Source organism: Notolabrus celidotus, chromosome 17, assembly GCF_009762535.1.
Source record: "Notolabrus celidotus isolate fNotCel1 chromosome 17, fNotCel1.pri, whole genome shotgun sequence".
NCBI classification, from domain to species: domain Eukaryota; kingdom Metazoa; phylum Chordata; class Actinopteri; order Labriformes; family Labridae; genus Notolabrus; species Notolabrus celidotus.
This window is the reverse complement of record NC_048288.1, coordinates 19,195,773-19,212,828: the sequence shown is the minus strand read 5'-3', so window position 1 is coordinate 19,212,828 and position 17,056 is coordinate 19,195,773. Positions and strand designations below refer to the sequence as shown.

At 41.3% G+C, this 17,056-nt stretch overlaps 1 protein-coding gene across 1 annotated transcript; it reads right to left on the bottom strand.

The window, feature by feature from the left end:
* Window positions 1-1,107: 1,107 nt before the first annotated feature.
* zmp:0000000991 (mucin-3A) lies at window positions 1,108-17,056 on the bottom strand. The gene is made up of 5 exons (XM_034706265.1): window positions 16,801-17,056; window positions 9,941-10,035; window positions 9,178-9,367; window positions 8,237-8,276; window positions 1,108-6,918 (listed from the first exon to the last, which is right to left on the bottom strand). The coding sequence occupies exons 1-5, from the start codon at window positions 16,887-16,889 to the stop codon at window positions 1,885-1,887; spliced, it is 5,448 nt and encodes a 1,815-aa protein (XP_034562156.1). The 5' UTR covers window positions 16,890-17,056; the 3' UTR covers window positions 1,108-1,884.

The window sequence follows — 17,056 nt, the reverse complement described above, 5'->3', positions numbered from 1 at the left end:
CTTCACACTTCTTCCCACCCTGCAAATTAGTGTGAGGTATCAAAGTATCTAGAGCTTTAACCTAAGATAGAGGATGTTCTGAGAACTGTTCTATGCCTGTAGGAATTTTAATGTACTAGTATCAGTTTAACAATACCATTAAGGTTATGATTAAGTAGATTTAATGGTAGGTTTGAAAGGTAATGTGACATGTCCTCCCCTCCTTAGAAACGGTCCTAAAACTGTTGGCTTACTGCCATGGAGTTTAGCAAGCGTCTTCTTGACTCCTTCGTCTTTGTTGATCTCCTGTAACTTTCTTTATTCATTTTCTATCACTCCTTCGGTAAGTTCCAGGTCATTTATCTTTAGCTATTATTCTCATCATTCTCATCACTCCCTCCTGCTCCCTCCACTCCCTCCGCTCAACCTCTGCTGGACTACTAACCATTCCACCGTCACGCCTCAGTACCATGGGTGCCCGAGCCTTCAGCTGCTCAGCACCCAGACTCTGGAACTCCTTCCCCCCCACACATAAGACAGTCAAACTCCATAACATCATTCAAATCCCAACTCAAAACTCCCCTGTCAAACTGGCATAGTCAATCTAACTGGACTCTGTGCACTTCACTAGTTTTTTATTTCTTAAAATGTATTATTTCTTGTTTGTTTTAATGATGTTTTAATGATGAATGTTTTTATTATCTGTAAGGTGACCTTGGGTGACTAGAAAGGCGCCTCAAATAAAATATATTATTATTATTATTATTATTATCTAATTTCTCAATAATTTTCTTTAATCTTAACCTTTGTCAGTGCTCATTTTTTCACCTGCTGTTCATCATCTATTTGTAATAATTTCTCACATAAGTATTTTGTTTGTGTAATTCTGTGTAGTGTTGAACAGATCCCTGTTGAAGGATGCACTAACTTTGGTGATGAGATTTATTACTGATAAACATTCAATTGCTTGATTCCCCCCCTTCGAAGGGAGTGGTGCCCCTTTTTCTATACGGGGTGTGTTCAGGAATATTATCTAATAGCCAATCAGCTTTGAAACAACCTTCTCAACTTTGATGGAAAACAATAGTAGGAGTGATCACAAAACTACAACATAAGACCAAAAACAACTGAAACTGAAAATATAACATTTATTTATAAAGTACTTATAACAGGACTTCAGATTGTCACTGTGTATAGAGGAGTAAGTGCCCGGTGTTAGATGACAACATTTATTCATATCACACAATGTGATCAAATTTTATCTAAACATTAAAAAACTTTTCAACAAAACTTGAAAGTTAGAAGCAGCGCTTTGCAAGATAAAAAAAAAATCTCAATAGAAATAAATTTAACTTTTTTTCTGTTTACAATATTTACACAAATGTAAAGCATCAAACAGAGCACTGTTGATGAAATAATTATGATTGATCCACGACCTCAGCGTTGACTGTTTAGAAGCAGAATGAAATGCAAACCTTTAGATTAGCTTGATGTGAAAGTCCAAACTTAACAGGATTGTTAAAAACACACAGATGTTATCCCTCCCTCATGACATGCAACTGTCCCCAACATAAATGTTACACAATGTGTGAAATCCTTGCATTGCAGATCTGCAATCATAGACAGTAAACTGGAAACACTTAAAATATAAGCCTTTAATCTAAGCTGTAATTATTCTGCATGCTCATTTCACCATTTCTCAAAGCTAACCATGCTACCACCCATCCCTATGGCATCACTCACTGACAATGAACGTAAACAAAAACTGTCAAACTCAAAATGATCACCTCAATCTGTATTACCATCTTCACTCTAGTGCAGCCTTCTGTCTCATGTCCGCACAATCAAGTGTCCAAGTTCAGGATCTTAGAGACAGGAGGGAGGACTTCAGTAAACTCTCAGGTTTTACAGTTCTGTCTCTTTCTCCTCTTCACCTGTTTCTAAGTAATATTCATCGTCTGTCGTCGTGTCAGAGCCGCTGTCTGAAGACTCATCAAAGGTGCTAAGGCTGGAAACGTAAGTTCTGGAGGGCAGGTGTCCTCTGGAGGACGGGCTGTCCACCTGTTGTTGTCCTGGTGAGATGGGACAAGTAGGAGAGGACTGGCTGGGAGGTTTTGACATGCGTCTGGACACTGGAGACAGGGGAGGAGTTGGAGGAGGGGTTGGAGGACCCTCTGTGTCCCATGAAAAGTGGCTGGTGTTCATGTTAGGGCTCCACAGGCGAGCTGGCTTTGAGGTCGAAGGTTCAGACGGAGGAACAGAGCTCCAGTTTGCCAAACGCCTGGTGAGTGACCGGGGTAGAGATCTGGTTTTTATTTTATCTGGGTCACTGGGGAAATATGCCATTAGACGGTCCTTACTGGGCAAGGAATCAAATTCTGTGGTCCAATCAGGAGAGACAGACCACTGGTCCTTGCTGGTCCCTTCACAGGTCAAAGCAGATTCAGTGAGGTCACCCACACTCATGAACCTTGATCCAGTGGAGATGCGCCCAGGCCCTGAGGGTCGACTGGACAGTACCGAACTCACAGAAAACGACCGCCCAGGCTCAATGCCATACTTTAAGTCTGCATATGATGATGCTGAGCAGATCTGGTCCTGTCCAGGTCCTGGACTTGGAGGACCAGTAGATGCCCGACTTTTCCTTGAACCCCTCAGACTGATACCTTCTCCTGGTTTTTCCTCACACGGTAAAGGGGACTCTCTACGACGCTGTAGCTTTGGACTGTAGAAGACATTGTCGTCTGCAACTGTAGCATCAGATGAGGGAAAAGGAGAGAGAGGTGAGAGCGAGGAGAAAGGGGAGAAAGGGCTCCTGGGGCTGGGTGTAGACCTCCTGAACTGAGAATAACCAGCTGAGAGGTTGGAGCTCCTTCCGGGACTGAGGTCTTGAGAGGAAAGGAGCTGGTTTGACGATTGATAATCTGTCCTACTGTCGTCGTACAAGTTGTATGGGTTTGTTGTCGGGCTTTGGATTGTTAAATGAGGTTTGATTTTATTTCCAGACATGGGTTCTGTACTTTGTCGGCCAAGATCATTTTCTGGAGATGATTTGTCTGACCAATTCTTCTCTCCTGCCACAGCGCCTCCTGAAGCTGGGGTTGATATGAGAGAGTATCTGTCTTGTGTCCATCTGCTGTTGTCCTCTGTATCTTTTACATTGTCCCTCAGAACCTCTTCTTTCTTCTGCTCTGACTTCGCTGAGGTTTTAGTCTCTGTAGGAATGTCACTGACGTTGCTGGTGTCACTTGAACCACCAACAGAAGGTGTTTGGGAGCCTCGCCTCCATTTCCAAGGGAAAGATAAATCATCATCAGTCCGTCTGGTGCTGAATGTTTGTCTCAGTTTGCTGAGGACTTGGTCCATTTTGTTGTTGGTCTTGTTGGCTTTGTCTGACTCTGACCTTGATAAATTAGAGTTTGGTGTGGTTTTCTTCAGGGCAAACCGACTTTTCTTTGAGCTTTGTTCATTGCTGCCCTCCACTGAAGAAAGCCTGCTCTTACAGACGACACTGTCCTTCATTTTCCTGCTGCCGTCATCAGTGGAGTGACTCTCTGTGGAGCTGCCTCCACCTGAGCTTGGTTCTAGATGACTTCCTGGTTCCCCTGCAGTTCCCTTGCTCTGCAACCTGTTTTCCACAGACATCGCTGTGTTGGCACCACGTTGCAACTCTTTTGTTGTGCTATTCTTTGAGGCCACTGTTTCCCCTTTAGGTTTAATGCTGTAAACCAGTGTCTCAATTACACATGTTGGGGATGAGCTCTGTATTTTCGTTGCCTGCAGGGAATGTGAGCCAATATTTGCTCTGTTGTTGACAAGTAATGTCTGGCTGCTTTGGCAATCTTGGCTTTTGTTCTTGTTGTTGTTATTGCTGATTGGATCACTTTTTGAAACCACAAAGTTTGAACTTTCCTGAGAGGAAGTTTTACTTTGTAAAGGCAGAGCATGAGACTGTAGGGGGCTAATTGATGTAGCATGGGCTTTGTATGGAGGTGAGGTCATGGCTGAACTTGGATCAGCCTTTTTAGAAAGATGTGGGACATAAGTTAAAGAATGTTGGAAGAGTTGTGCTCTGGGTGTTGATGGCTTTGTTTCTCCTTGTGTTGACCTTGAAGACATGAGAGTGGAGTAAGGAGGGGAACTGTATCGAAGCTTATAACCGCTTGAAAAGTCAGGGGGGAGTGAAAGGGCGGTAGAGGAACGGCTTTCAACTATGCCAGACTCCACTGAGAGGGTCCTCTCCTGTCTGGTTGTGGGTACTTCCTGTGTTTTCTGGTCTAAAACCAGAGGATCTGGCTTTGATCTGTCCTGCTCTTTGGATGCTGACTCAGCAGCATCAGATGAAAAAGATGGATACTTCCTTCCTTTCCCCGCCTGTATGCTGGAGGTCCTGGTAGTTGTGGAGCAGGCTGGAGATGTATCTGTGGTTTGACGGCTGGCTCTCAGTAAAGAAAAAATGGATGGAGTTCTAACGCTTGGTGAGGACCTGGGGGAAGAGAGAGGGCTTGTTGGGACCTGAGATGGCTCTTGAGTCTTAACTGTGATTGGCTTAGAGTTCTGCAGATCCACAGAGTCCTCCCATGTAACTCTTCTCACTCTCTTTCCCTCTGAGCGGTGTTTTTTTGAGTCTCTCTCTTGGCTGCTTGAGAGGCTTCTTCCTTCCCAAGGGCTGGAAGGGCCTGAGTCTGGGCTGGGAATGATTGGCGTGACAGGTGGGGTTAGGAGAGAAGACATGATGTTGGGAGTGGAAGAAGTAGTAAGGGCAGGAATGACAGGAGGAGGGAGGAGTGGTGTTCTGGGGGCATCTGGGGCAGCTGGATGTTTGGCTGTGGTAGGAGAAGAGGGGGATACAGGAGTGGTGTGTGTTTTAGAGAAAAGCAGACTGGACGCAGTCTTAGGCTGGAAAGACTTAGCAACTGAATCATAGCTTCTTTCAAAGCCAAGAGGCGTGAAGCCCACTTTAAAATGGGATGTTTGTGAAGAGGAGTCAGAGTGTGACTGAGTTTGATAGTTGTTCTGAGAAGGAACGGGTTTAGAGCTAAATGAGGGATCCGTTTTTAGAAGAGGTTGGGACAAACTATGAGAGTCCTTGCTGTGTGGAGATGTGGGGGAGCTGTTGGCTTTGAATGCACACTGATTACTATTGTGTTGACTGTTGCTCTCAGGAGGTGCATTTAAAGTCCTGGGATTTGGCAGAGTAGGCCTTAATCCAGTCGTGTTTGGAGTACATGATTTATCTCTACCATCAGGCTCTCTGAGATCCTCAGGATGACTCAGTGTTTGTTCTGTTGCAATGTTAATTTTAGACCTATAATAAACAGCAGGTAAACTCTGAGGCTTCTGTGGTTCTCTGTTGTTGAATCTGGATTCATTTAGCCGTTTGACAAGCTTGTCTGAATCATGTTCAGGTGGATCCCCAGAGATTCTTTCTTTGAAGTTTTGAGATCCTCCCTGTGGCTTCATTACAGGGTTCATGCTGCCTTTGCAAACTGACTCTGTTGTGCTATTGCTGTCTCTGTTGTTGGCAATTTGACTATTAAATCTTTTGATGTCTGCGGCCAATTCATTTTTATTATTATTATTACTGGGTGGAGCAAAGGGTGTGTTTGGCTTGTCTTTCATACTTATTGTGTCATCGAGCTTTGGCGGGGAGCTGCCTTCCTGAGTAACTTGTTTCCACCAGGAGGTGGATGTCAGGGTGGTTCTTCGAGGGAGGAGGAAGGCAGAGCGATCGCTTGTGTGGCTTGGAGAAGAGCCAGAGCTCTCTGAGAATAAGTTGGAGTGTGAACCACGGAAGTTTTGGCGCCTTTCAGCTAAACCTCGATTTAGTGCGGCCTGGTTGGAGCATAAAAGACTAGACTGGGCTCTGGTGATTATTTGAGGTTGTCTTGTATCTTCTTTATCTTTGTCGCTCGGTGGAGCAGAAAAGAGGCGTGTTTGAAACACAGTTTTTCCTCTTTGATTTGTGGACGGTGGTGAAAGGAGGGGGGCAGTGTCAGATGTTTTAGAAGAAATGAACGGTGGAGAGAGAGGGGAGTTTGGCTTGTCTTGGTCATTATTATTGCGGTGGGTTGGAGAAAGGCGTGTTGGGAGTGCTGGTGCTGGGTTCATCTCAGAGCCCCTCTCTTCTGCAGTGTAGATCCTGCCGCTGGAGTTGAATCTTCTTAAAGACAGAAGAAGACTGCTGGTGATTGGTTTTGAGCTTAGGGATGACAGTCCCCCTTGGTTTGGAGTTTGTGGATTCCTCCTTTGATCAAGAGAAAGTGGAGATGTGGGAGGTGAAGCTCTGGCTACAGGGCTCAAAGCATTCATATTCCTGTTGTCCAACCTTCTAGAGTTTACATCCAAAGAGACAGTGTGTGTCATTTTCCTCTTATATTCATAGTCCAAACTTGCAGGGCCACTCTTTGTTGACCAACCCTCTGTGTTTCTTCTGGTACCAGCAAATGGAGCCCTCATAGGTTCATGTGATCTGTGAATCGATGACCTATCTGCTGTCTCCTGAAAGCGTTCATGTCCGCGATGTGACGAAGAGTTTGTCACATCTTGTAAAGTCCCCTGAGCCTCAGGATTACTGGTTCCCTCAGATTTCTTGCTGCGCCTCAGTTTGCCACTCCACTGAGGAGCAAGGACCATGACCATGCTGGAAGACAACATGGTTCTGGAAGGGTCAGACGGTTCAAGAGAATCAGTCTGTTTCTCAGACTGTGTTTTATCTCTTATACTTGGAGCTGAGTGCAAGCCTCCATGCTCATGAGATCCAGACTCTCTACTTAATGAAGTCTGATTTATAGTACGGTCCTTGATAGTCTCCAGTTCATGTGAAGTAACTGTGAGAGATTCTCCCGTCTTCCTGTCTGTATATCGTCTCTTTTCAGATGATGTTGGATCAGTGAAAACCTTCACAGACAAGTCTGGTCCTGACGTTTGTCCACCAATCTGTGAACAAAGGAAAAGTTATTACAAGACCTGTTTCTTTAAATTTCTGTCAGACATGATAAATCATTGTCTGAAGAGATGTTCTCCCTTTTCGAAATGATGTAATCTGTATCTCAACAGTCAATAGGAAAAGCAGTATTACTATAAACTAACTTTGAACCGTGAACTTAAGGTTATTATGTCAACCACATGTAAATAACTGACAGCAGAGCTACGTGCTCTGTGGTATTTACAGTAGGTATGAAAGTGATGTCTGTTATCTGAGCTGCAAATTGCAGGGGAAGAAAAAGCTTCTGTTCCCATGCTGCAGCTATTTCAGAGATTCTGACCTCGACAAACAGGTTATTAGAGCACACAGATGTACACACACTCACACACACTCACACACCCTGTCATTGAAAAATTCCTCAAATATTTTACAGATTTTTTAAAACGTTTTTAAAAAGTTATAACATGCTCCTTAAAACTAAAAGTTTTTTTAAGTTGATATTTTTGTCTTTATGAGCTGGAACATACGGCAGAGACAGCAATACAGAGAGATAGAGAGAAGGACTGACACAAAGAGGAAAACAGACTGAAAAAGAGAAAGAGAGTAGATGAAATGCAGCAAATGCTAAACGATTATGTATTTGGGTTAGACTGACCCAGAACTGAGAACTCAGTCCTTTTTGAAGAATCTCAAAACGTTGAGAGAGCACGAGTGCAGTCAAGACTACATAGGAGTACATTCTGTTTATCTAGAAACCATTACTTGAAATCTCTAAAAATTATACCATGGAATAAAAACGGCAACTAAATTACTCCAAGCACAGACAACTTAGTTTGAAATGTTCATCTGGAATGAAACAAACATTCTTCATTTTAAAAACCTCTGACACGGGCTGAAGATTTCACCATGGGGGCTAAGGTGGAGATTTGTAGCCATCATTATTACCACCTCTAAATGAACTGCTCTTTGTTTTCAAACAGAAACAAACAGAACTACACAAACACATTTTACTGTCTTAGGGATCAGATTTCAGAAAAGAGAAGGAAATTCATGAGCTGACTTCAAAGCAAAAGTAGTGAGTAACTAGAGCATTGATAGAAATGTATTGGAGTAAAAGTAATAAGTTCTTCCAAAAAATAATACTCAAGTATAGTAGAGATACTCAAAAAATGTACTTAAGTACAGTACTCAAGTCAATTTACTAGTGTCCACCACGGTGGGTAGGAGCTGTAACCAAAAGTACTGCCTAACGTTTGTTTACAGATTCTTCTAAGCCGTTATCACTCCTGTGATATGCGACGATAACCATTTGACTGAATCCATTCTTACCTGGCAGCGCCTCTTATCAGCCTCAGCCGTCGCAGTTAAACTGACAGGAGAGAAGAGAAAGGGATTGTAATATTAGTAAAAGTTTAACCTGTCACCTGAGAGTCAGCATGACTTGTGAATTACACGTTGACTAAATATGACTGAGGGTCATGAAATCAATCTGTCTTTAGCTCGTAAACTTTAGCTCGTTCAGTTCCTGTTCATGTACTATGAGCGCACAGGTGAGTGGACGGGCAGGTTAGCCATCTGCCTGACTGAGACTTAAGTAAATGAAAGCATGGGTTTGTTACACACCTGTGGAGGACATACAGATCTAATTCAATACTTTTTATAGGCTGCTGAAAAGATCAACACAAAACAAAAATGAAATACACATGCTTGAGAAAAATCTGATTAACAAACAAAAACTAAGCTGTAAACAAACAATCACAAACTGATCTGTAAACAAACATAGACTGAGCTGTAAACAAACAAACAAACTAAGCTGTAAATAAAACATTTTGTTTTCACACGCTTAAGTGTTTTGTGGATAAGGTGTGTGTGTGTGTGTGTGTGTGTGTGTGTGTGTGAGGGATTAGGTGTCTGTGGTTCAACAGGAAGGTCAGCATTCCTCTGCCCTCTGAACTCAACTTTCCCACAGTCACATGAACACAACTCTGGCAGCATTTGTGACACACTTTCACTGTTACCAACACACTTCAATCATCACACCTGCATAATCGCACTCTCACTCAAACATGTCCATATATAGTCACGTTAGATTGCAGGTGTGAGAGCAGACATGTGAAGCCAATGACCTCTGCTGATTATGTTTCTGTGAACAGTTAATCTCTCTTTTCACACACATATACACAGACTCAGACTCAGACACAGACACACAAATACAATGACTCAGCTTATGTCAATGAATAAAAGAAAATTATCTCAGGTTCACAAGTTACCTGTGCAGACTTATGCCTGGTTTCTTATTGGATATGAGGTCTGGATTCTGATTGGCTCCAAGGTCTGGAGAACTGCATAGTCGTAGGAATAGACTGGAGGTGAATGTTGTTCTGTCCGGCTGCTGGATCTTTGAGTCACATTGAGCAGTTTCTTCTTCTCTTCTCACAGAGTCGTCTGAGACAATCAGAGCTGTGAAAATATTACAAAAATTAAAAAATGAACATCACTCTTCTTGGATGCACTTTCACATCACAGCAGATTCTATTTTATTCTTCTATTTAGGCTTTATTCAAATTACAGCTGCTTCCAAATTTGCTTTTCTTTACCTGGATTGTATCAAGGCCTAAATAAAGATATTTTTTTTGGCTCAATACTATTCCACCAGTGTTCACCTGTAATATTATCAGTGTTAAGTAATTTGACTACATTCAAACTTAGTTGTTGACTCAAGCAGCAGTTTTCACCCACGCTGCCTCTCTCTCTTGACGCTGCAGCAATGCTGCTTTTCTTTCTGAAAATGTGTTCAAACCTGCTGCATGTGTGCATGGCAGCTTCTAATTACACAAAGGTGAAACAGGCGGACCTCCTCTTGTCAGTCCTTTATTGTCATGTACCACTACAAAGAGGTTCTAAAAGCTACAACTGTGTACGGGTTGAAAAAAACCCTGAACACACCATCAATAAAACGATGAATTAAATCTTACTGAGAAAGTGCAGAAGGTGTTTCTATACCCCCTCATAAACCTGTATTGTGGGTCTCACCTGTGTGTGCGTCTTCCTGTCTGGTGGCTGATGGGAAACTCTGCCGTCCCGATGGATTTCGATCGAAAGTCTGGAAACGTTCATCCTGTAGCTCTCTGAAAAACACAAACACTCCAAATCAGTCCAGACGTTTTCTTTGAAATAATAGTCTGTCTCTCTGTTATTCTGTGAAGCACTTTGGGCTGCATGTTTTTATGTATTAAAGGTGTTATATAAATAAAGCTGAGTTGAGTTGAGTAAATTGTAATGTATTGTAAAGAATATTATTATTCATTTACTAAAATATATTATAAACAAGCTTCTTATTGTAAATGAAATTAGTGGTACAAGTATGAAAGTAAGGCTTACGGCTGACTGCAGAAAAATGAAACAGACAGTGAAGTCTCATTTCAGTGAATCAGAAACAGCAGTTATGTAAACAATGGACTCTGTTCACCACACACACACACACACACACACACAAACACACACCCACATGCACACACACACCCACACACACACCCACACACATGCACACACACACACACACCCCCACACACACACACACACACACACACACACACACACACACACACACACACACACACACACACACACACACACACACACACACACACAGATGGGATGAGCATGACATAATACTCAATCAAAAGAAACTTGTTTAAGAAAAGAAAAGATACAGACTATGGGTGTTATTTTTTCTAAACTATGTTGGTTTGTGTGTTTGGGCGTGCATGTGTTTTATGTGTTTTATGTGTGTGCTTGATTTCTAAATGAAGTGTTCTGATTTTTAATAACTCTTCATCTCTCCTCCCACCCCTCAGGGCAGAATCATCTTCATTACTCTCTAATGTCTTCAGTGAACGCATAACATGACCTGACATGACAAGGTGTGTGTGTATGTGTGTGTATGTGTGTTCATGTGTGTGTGTGTGTGTGTGTGCCTGTGTGTGTGTGCCAGCGCGTGTGTTTGTGTGCCAGCGTGTGTATGATGATCAAACTGCTTTTATTCTCACCTCTCCCTGAGGACTCTGAACATCATTACAAGATATACTTCCCAACTTCCAAAGAAGTTGGATTCTCTGTAAATCATTGAAAGCCTTAATTAACTGACAAAGGTGCAAAGAGCACATATCAGATGATCAAACAAAAAATGTTTTTTATTGTTTTATGAAAAGATATGCTCATTTCAAATTTGATGCCAGCAACACGTTTCAAAGCAGTTGGGACAACGACAACAAAACACTGAGAAAGTTGTGTAATGCTTAAAAAAACACCTGGAGGAACATCCCCCACCTAATGAGGTTAATCTGCAACAGATTGGTAACATATAAAAACAGCATTCCAGAGAGGCTGAGTCTCTTACAAGTAAAGATTGTTCAAGGAAGAGGTTCACCACGCTATGAGAGACCGCCTAAGCAAATAGATTAACAATTTCAGAATAATGTTCCTCTGTGTAAAATTAGGAAGAATTTGTTGGTTTCATCATACGCAGTACAATATCATTAAAAGTTTCAAATTATCTTTGGGTGCTGTTGGCCTAGTGGTCTAAGCGCGCGCCCCATATACAGAGGGCATAGCCATCGTCACAGAGGTCGCAGGTTTGATTCCAGCCTTGACCATTTACTGCATGTCCTCCTCCACTCTCTGCTCCCCACATTTCCTATCACTCTTCAGCTGTCCTGTCAATTAAAGGCAAAAATGCCCAAAAACAGAAAATCTGGAGAAATATCTGGAAAGGACGAGACCCAAAACCAATACTGGATGGCTGTGATCTCAAAGGCCACACTGCATTAAAAACAGACATGACTCTGTAGTAGGGATGGGTACGAATACTTGGGTACTCGCCATTGACCCCATTATTTGAGTAGCATTTTGTTACTCGCGCACCTGGCAATATAACTGAACTCATAAAGCGTTAGATGTGTGACCATGTGCTTTTTGTTTTCGCCTAACTGAATATACTAGGTAGGAAAATAATTAACGGGATATAAACGTATGACTTCTCCGGCAATGGCTTCAGCTTTAGGACACACCGAGCCAGATTTCAGCAAAAACAACTGTTTTACTGCAGCTACAGCAACTCTCTAGGAACATATTATTTCACCAAAAGCAAAAGCACAACAAATACAGAACCGTCGGCAACACCTGACACTTGTCAGTTAAAAAAAGTGATGTCTGGAAGTACTTAAAACGATGAAGTTAATGTGCAGTGCAAGATATGTGGCGTTAAACTTGCATACCATAGAAACACTAGTTTGATGATTAACCACGTGCGCTTAAAGCACAAGGAGAAAACAGAGGAGACAGATAACAGGCAGTCTAGCATCACGTCTTATGCTCGCCCTGTTAGCATTTATTTATTTGTTTTTGTTTACGGTTACATAATTGCGAGTCAAGTTGTCGTTCATTAGGTAATTTGAGTAATCGAGTACAAGGATAACTGTAAATTCCCATCCCTACTCTGTAGTGGAAATCACTGCATTGGCTCAAAACCACATCTAAAAACTAGCTGATGATGATGGATAGAGGTAAAGAGTAAAACTGTCCGGTGGTTTGATGAATCAAAATGTTACATTCATTTTGGAGATCATGGATGCCGCATTCTCAGCTCTGACCCGGCACAGTTCAACCCTGATGGTATGGGGATGCAGAAGTGCCCATAGCATGGGTAGCTTACACATCTGGGGAGGCACCGTTAAAGCTGCTGTTGGTGGTCACAGAGTAAACATCAGAGAGAGGGACTTCGAATGTCAACACTATCCCTCCCAACCAGATTTCCTCTTAGCCCCCCAACAGAGATCAGCGTGTGCAGTCATGATAGTGCCGGACTCATAACCAATCTGAGGAAGTAGTAGGGGCCGCCCCTTAACCAATCAGGACAGAGGATTGAAGATTAGCTATGATTGGTCCGTGATAACGGGAACGAGGGGAATAATAACATTGCTTGATACAAAGGCATTGGAAAACACAGATATTTTGCAATAGTCTCAAATTACTCTACTTACGGATGAGTACCGATGGGCATTATGACCTTTTCTCCAAACCCATATAGCTGATTAGGGGAATTCTTTATCATTCCAATTTCAACCAATTAAAAAAAGAAGAAGAGAAATAGCTTCATTTACTCATTAACAAGCCTTCACACTGTGACACATAGGTGGAAGTATGCAGCACCCTATTACACACAGAGAATAAGAACAAGTGCAGCCACAACAAGATGACGAGAGACTCTAAGGGGTGTAGCTGCTGTGGATGTTCTTCACTGTTTCAGAGGAGGACAACACAATTGCAACTTGAAAAACATGTGCAGCAAGTATTCAGAGAGAAGAGAAAACAGCCCTCAAGTTTCAACACAACCAATCTTTTTAGGTCAACTCGAAGTCTGAATCGCAACAAAGATGGGTTGAAAAAAAAGAAAAGAAACAGCAGCGATCCGTTCTGAGTGAGAAAGTCTAGCAGAGACGACTCAAAACTAAAGCAGTGAATGACAAAATCAGGGAAGTTACAGCACCTTGATGAGCCACCTTTCCCCAGTTAGAAACCACAGAGGAGCTCACCAGCTGATAGCGTAGAACAGTATCCTGAGTGGCTGTTACTTTGAAGACATATTCCTACACTGCAAATAATTTGTCACTTGCTAAGATTTTAATTCTTAGATTGAGACATGTTAGATGAATGACCTTGTTTTTAGAGTTATTCACTTGCTTTTAATATTTGTATTGATTGATTGATTGATTGATGTGTGGTTGAATCTTAAATTGATTATGAACACGTCTTTTTGTCTTAATTAGTCTGGGAATCTTAAATTGAGTGAATGAGTGTTAAAATAAGCTACATTGGTTGTCTCACCTAAAATCTCATCAAAATAAAAATTGTTTCAAGATTGAATAGATGCCTTATGTGTTATTTTCAAATGAAGTTGCTTGATTTAAAAATAACACATAAGGCATCTTTTCAAGACACAGTTTAGCTTGTATCTTATTGATTGCTCATAGTTCTGCTGTATGGTGATATATTTGTTTTGGTTTGGCTTTAAAGACTGTTTTAAATGTCTTGAAGTATGCATCAACCCTGAGCCACTATTAATAGTGTTCTTGATGTTATATGTTGTTAATCCTGACATGTATTAAATGTTGCCAGTAATCCAGCTTGCTGTTGGGGTTTCTGTAGAAACATTTAAGAGGTATATTCTAAGGATAAGAACTGGTTTAAAGATGGTTTAAAGATCTTAGTTTTAAGATGGATTAGGGTTTATTTTAAGATGAGCCAGCTTATATCAAGAAACAGCATAATGATAGTTTTCTAATAGTGAGTCATTTTTTACTTAAATTGGTGTTTTCCTCATCCCCAGGCCTTAATTTGCTCAAATTAAGCATAGAAAATAAATAAATTCGTTTTTTTTTGCTTATATTCAGAATATTTTACTTATAACTGTGCTGTAGAAAGTTTGTTTTCAAGTAGTTTGACCTTATAATCGACATATTCTACTTATTTCAACCCTTTTTAATACTTTTCAGAGCCTGTTTATTTCTAGATTTAACAATCTCATTTTAAGATTTCTTAAAAATAACTTCCTGCATGGACAGATGATTTCAATTAAGCTTTTTCATCCTATATTTAAGCTACCCTTTTTTGCGGTGTACCTGCTCTGTATGATGTGATCTGGACACTGTTCACAGTTTGATCCATGACAACATCAGTGAAATAAGTTTCACTGCGAACATAAGAGCTTCTGACGTTAGTCCGGAGACTCGAGAGTATGCTTAGTTTGACGGCCCAGTAGCTGGATTAAGACTTTAACATGACAAAGACTTTATTAAATGCACAGTAGTGCTCGGGTTCACAGTAACATAATAAATGACAACTGAAGAGTCAGAGCTGTTCTTTGTTTTTGTGTGTTAATAGTAATCAAAAGGGATTTCAGTAGGACTTATGTAAGTATAGATATGTGTGCATCTTTGCTCACCAAATTTTTAGCCTGCAAGACAAGCGTGAAAAAATATTAGTAATCTCAATATTGACTGCAGGAGCAGGGATCAAACTGAGGAGCTTCTGTTTACAAGACAACCTGCTATACCTCTGACACACATACTCTAACATGTAAGTAACGTGTTTGTAAAATGTGTGTGTAACAAGTTTGTGGGGTGTCCTTTAATCTGATTGGATACAAAACACTGATTTTTCAGGCTCAATGATGCACAGCCTCATTATGTGTGTGTGTGTCCATGTGTGGGAGTGTTTGCTCTCTGTGGGTGTGTGTTTCCTCCATGTGTGTGTGTGTGCTCTCTGATGGTGGGTGTGTATGTGTTCTCTGCCAGCTAACACTTACATAAGCTCAGAGTGGGTGTGTTTCAGCGTTAACAAACATGTTCTAAATTCTGCAGCTCATTTTCACCCTGAACTTCTTTTCCAAGGAAAGTGAGCAGAGTGAGACTTGTTCTGTTTGCAGACACACCTGACAGGCAAGCTTTTTACCCGTCAGTCCACACATGTGTACACACAGCAGGTTTGGTTTACAAGTATTAAAGTGAGGATGTTCAGATAAAGAATGGAGCTACTAAAGCAAAGACACAAGATCTCTGTGTTTGTGCGTGTCTATAGTGACCATGTTTGAACAGTTATAATACAGACACTTACACCCAGTGGTGGACAGTAACAAAGTACATTTACTTGAGTACTGTACTAAAGTACATTTTTTGAGTACTGTACTTTACTTGAGTATTATTTTTTGGGGAAACCGATTACTTTTACTTCACTACATTCAGAGGACAACTATTGTACTTTTTACTCCACTACATTTCTATCAATGCTCTAGTTACTCACTACTTTTGCTTTGAAGTCAGCTCATGAATTTCCTTCTCTTTTCTGAAATCTGATCAAACACAGAGCAGATTTCACTCAGATCAGGCAGTTCATGTAGAGGTGGTAATGATGGCTATAATCCTCCACCTGAGCACCTATGTCCTTATCTTCAGCCCGTGTTAGAGGTTTTTGAAATAAAGAATGATACTTAGCGTGTTGAGCTACATAACATTTGTTTCATTCCAGATGAACATTTCAAACTAAGTTGTCTGTGCTTTGAGTAACATAGTTTCTGTTTTTATTCCATGGTATAGTTCTTAGAGATTCAAGTAATGGTTTCTAAATAATCATAATGTAACAGAAAGTACTCCTATGTATTCTTGACTGCACTTAGGTATTGTGAAAATACAATGTTTTGAGATTTTTTAAGAAGTATTTTGAATACTTAAGTATTTTTAAAAGCAAGTACTTCAGTACTAATCTGACAGAGCAACTTTCACATGTATAGGAGTAATATTTGACCTGGAGTATCTATACTTTGATCAGTACAGTTAAACTTGAAGCCCAAATACCTCATGTCCATATAATTGCTTAAACAGTAACACCAAACCTAAGTCAAAATCTTCCAACCTGATGTCAGACCAGCCCAAAGGGAAACCAGTCTGAGCCTATGGTCTGAGCCGAGCCCTTAAACCAGTCTGAACCGAGCCCCTATCAGCCGGACACCATTAAAAAGTTCCCCCGCCTCCAGCTGCTGTGAAACGCGGTGAACTGATCACAGCAGAGCAGGTAAGGAAATGTGAAATATGCCGAATTCATATAAACCAGTTCATAAACTGTGAGATGTGTCCTTGAGTATGTAGGTTAACTATCTGTTTCCTCACATGCGATGAAACATTCACTGCACCGATTTGTAAACGGGGTCCGGAGAGTCCTTCCTTTTTAACAAAAAAGCTCATGAAATAATTAGTTTTTGTGACATTAAAAAAGTCAAGAAACAAAAACATGAAGTCTAATGTCAGGTGTTAAAGAATTATGAAGATCTATTAACATACCGTGCAGCTGCAGACCTCAGGCGTGCTGTTCCGTGCTGGGCTGTTTCTGCTCTGAGCTCAGACTCAGCTGCGTCACTTGTTGACATCATATAAACCGGTTCAGCCTCACCGTTCACACCGAGGTCACCGACACGGTGATCCGGTTCAGATCACTTTCACACCATCACAAAAACCGACAGAATTCACAGAGACTGACCTGAGAACACCCGGACCCTCGGCGCGCTCGTTTCACAGTAGGGGGTCAAAGTTCACACCT

Excerpts from the sequence above, each read along its gene's own strand:
- zmp:0000000991 (XM_034706265.1), bottom strand. The coding sequence starts at position 16,889 with ATGATGTCAACAAGTGACGCAGCTGAGTCTGAGCTCAGAGCAGAAACA. Across the intron at positions 10,036-16,800 it reads CTGAGGTCTGCAGCTGCACG|AGAGCTACAGGATGAACGTT; the intron begins GTATGTTAATAG and ends TGTGTTTTTCAG. Across the intron at positions 9,368-9,940 it reads ACAGGAAGACGCACACACAG|CTCTGATTGTCTCAGACGAC; the intron begins GTGAGACCCACA and ends ATATTTTCACAG.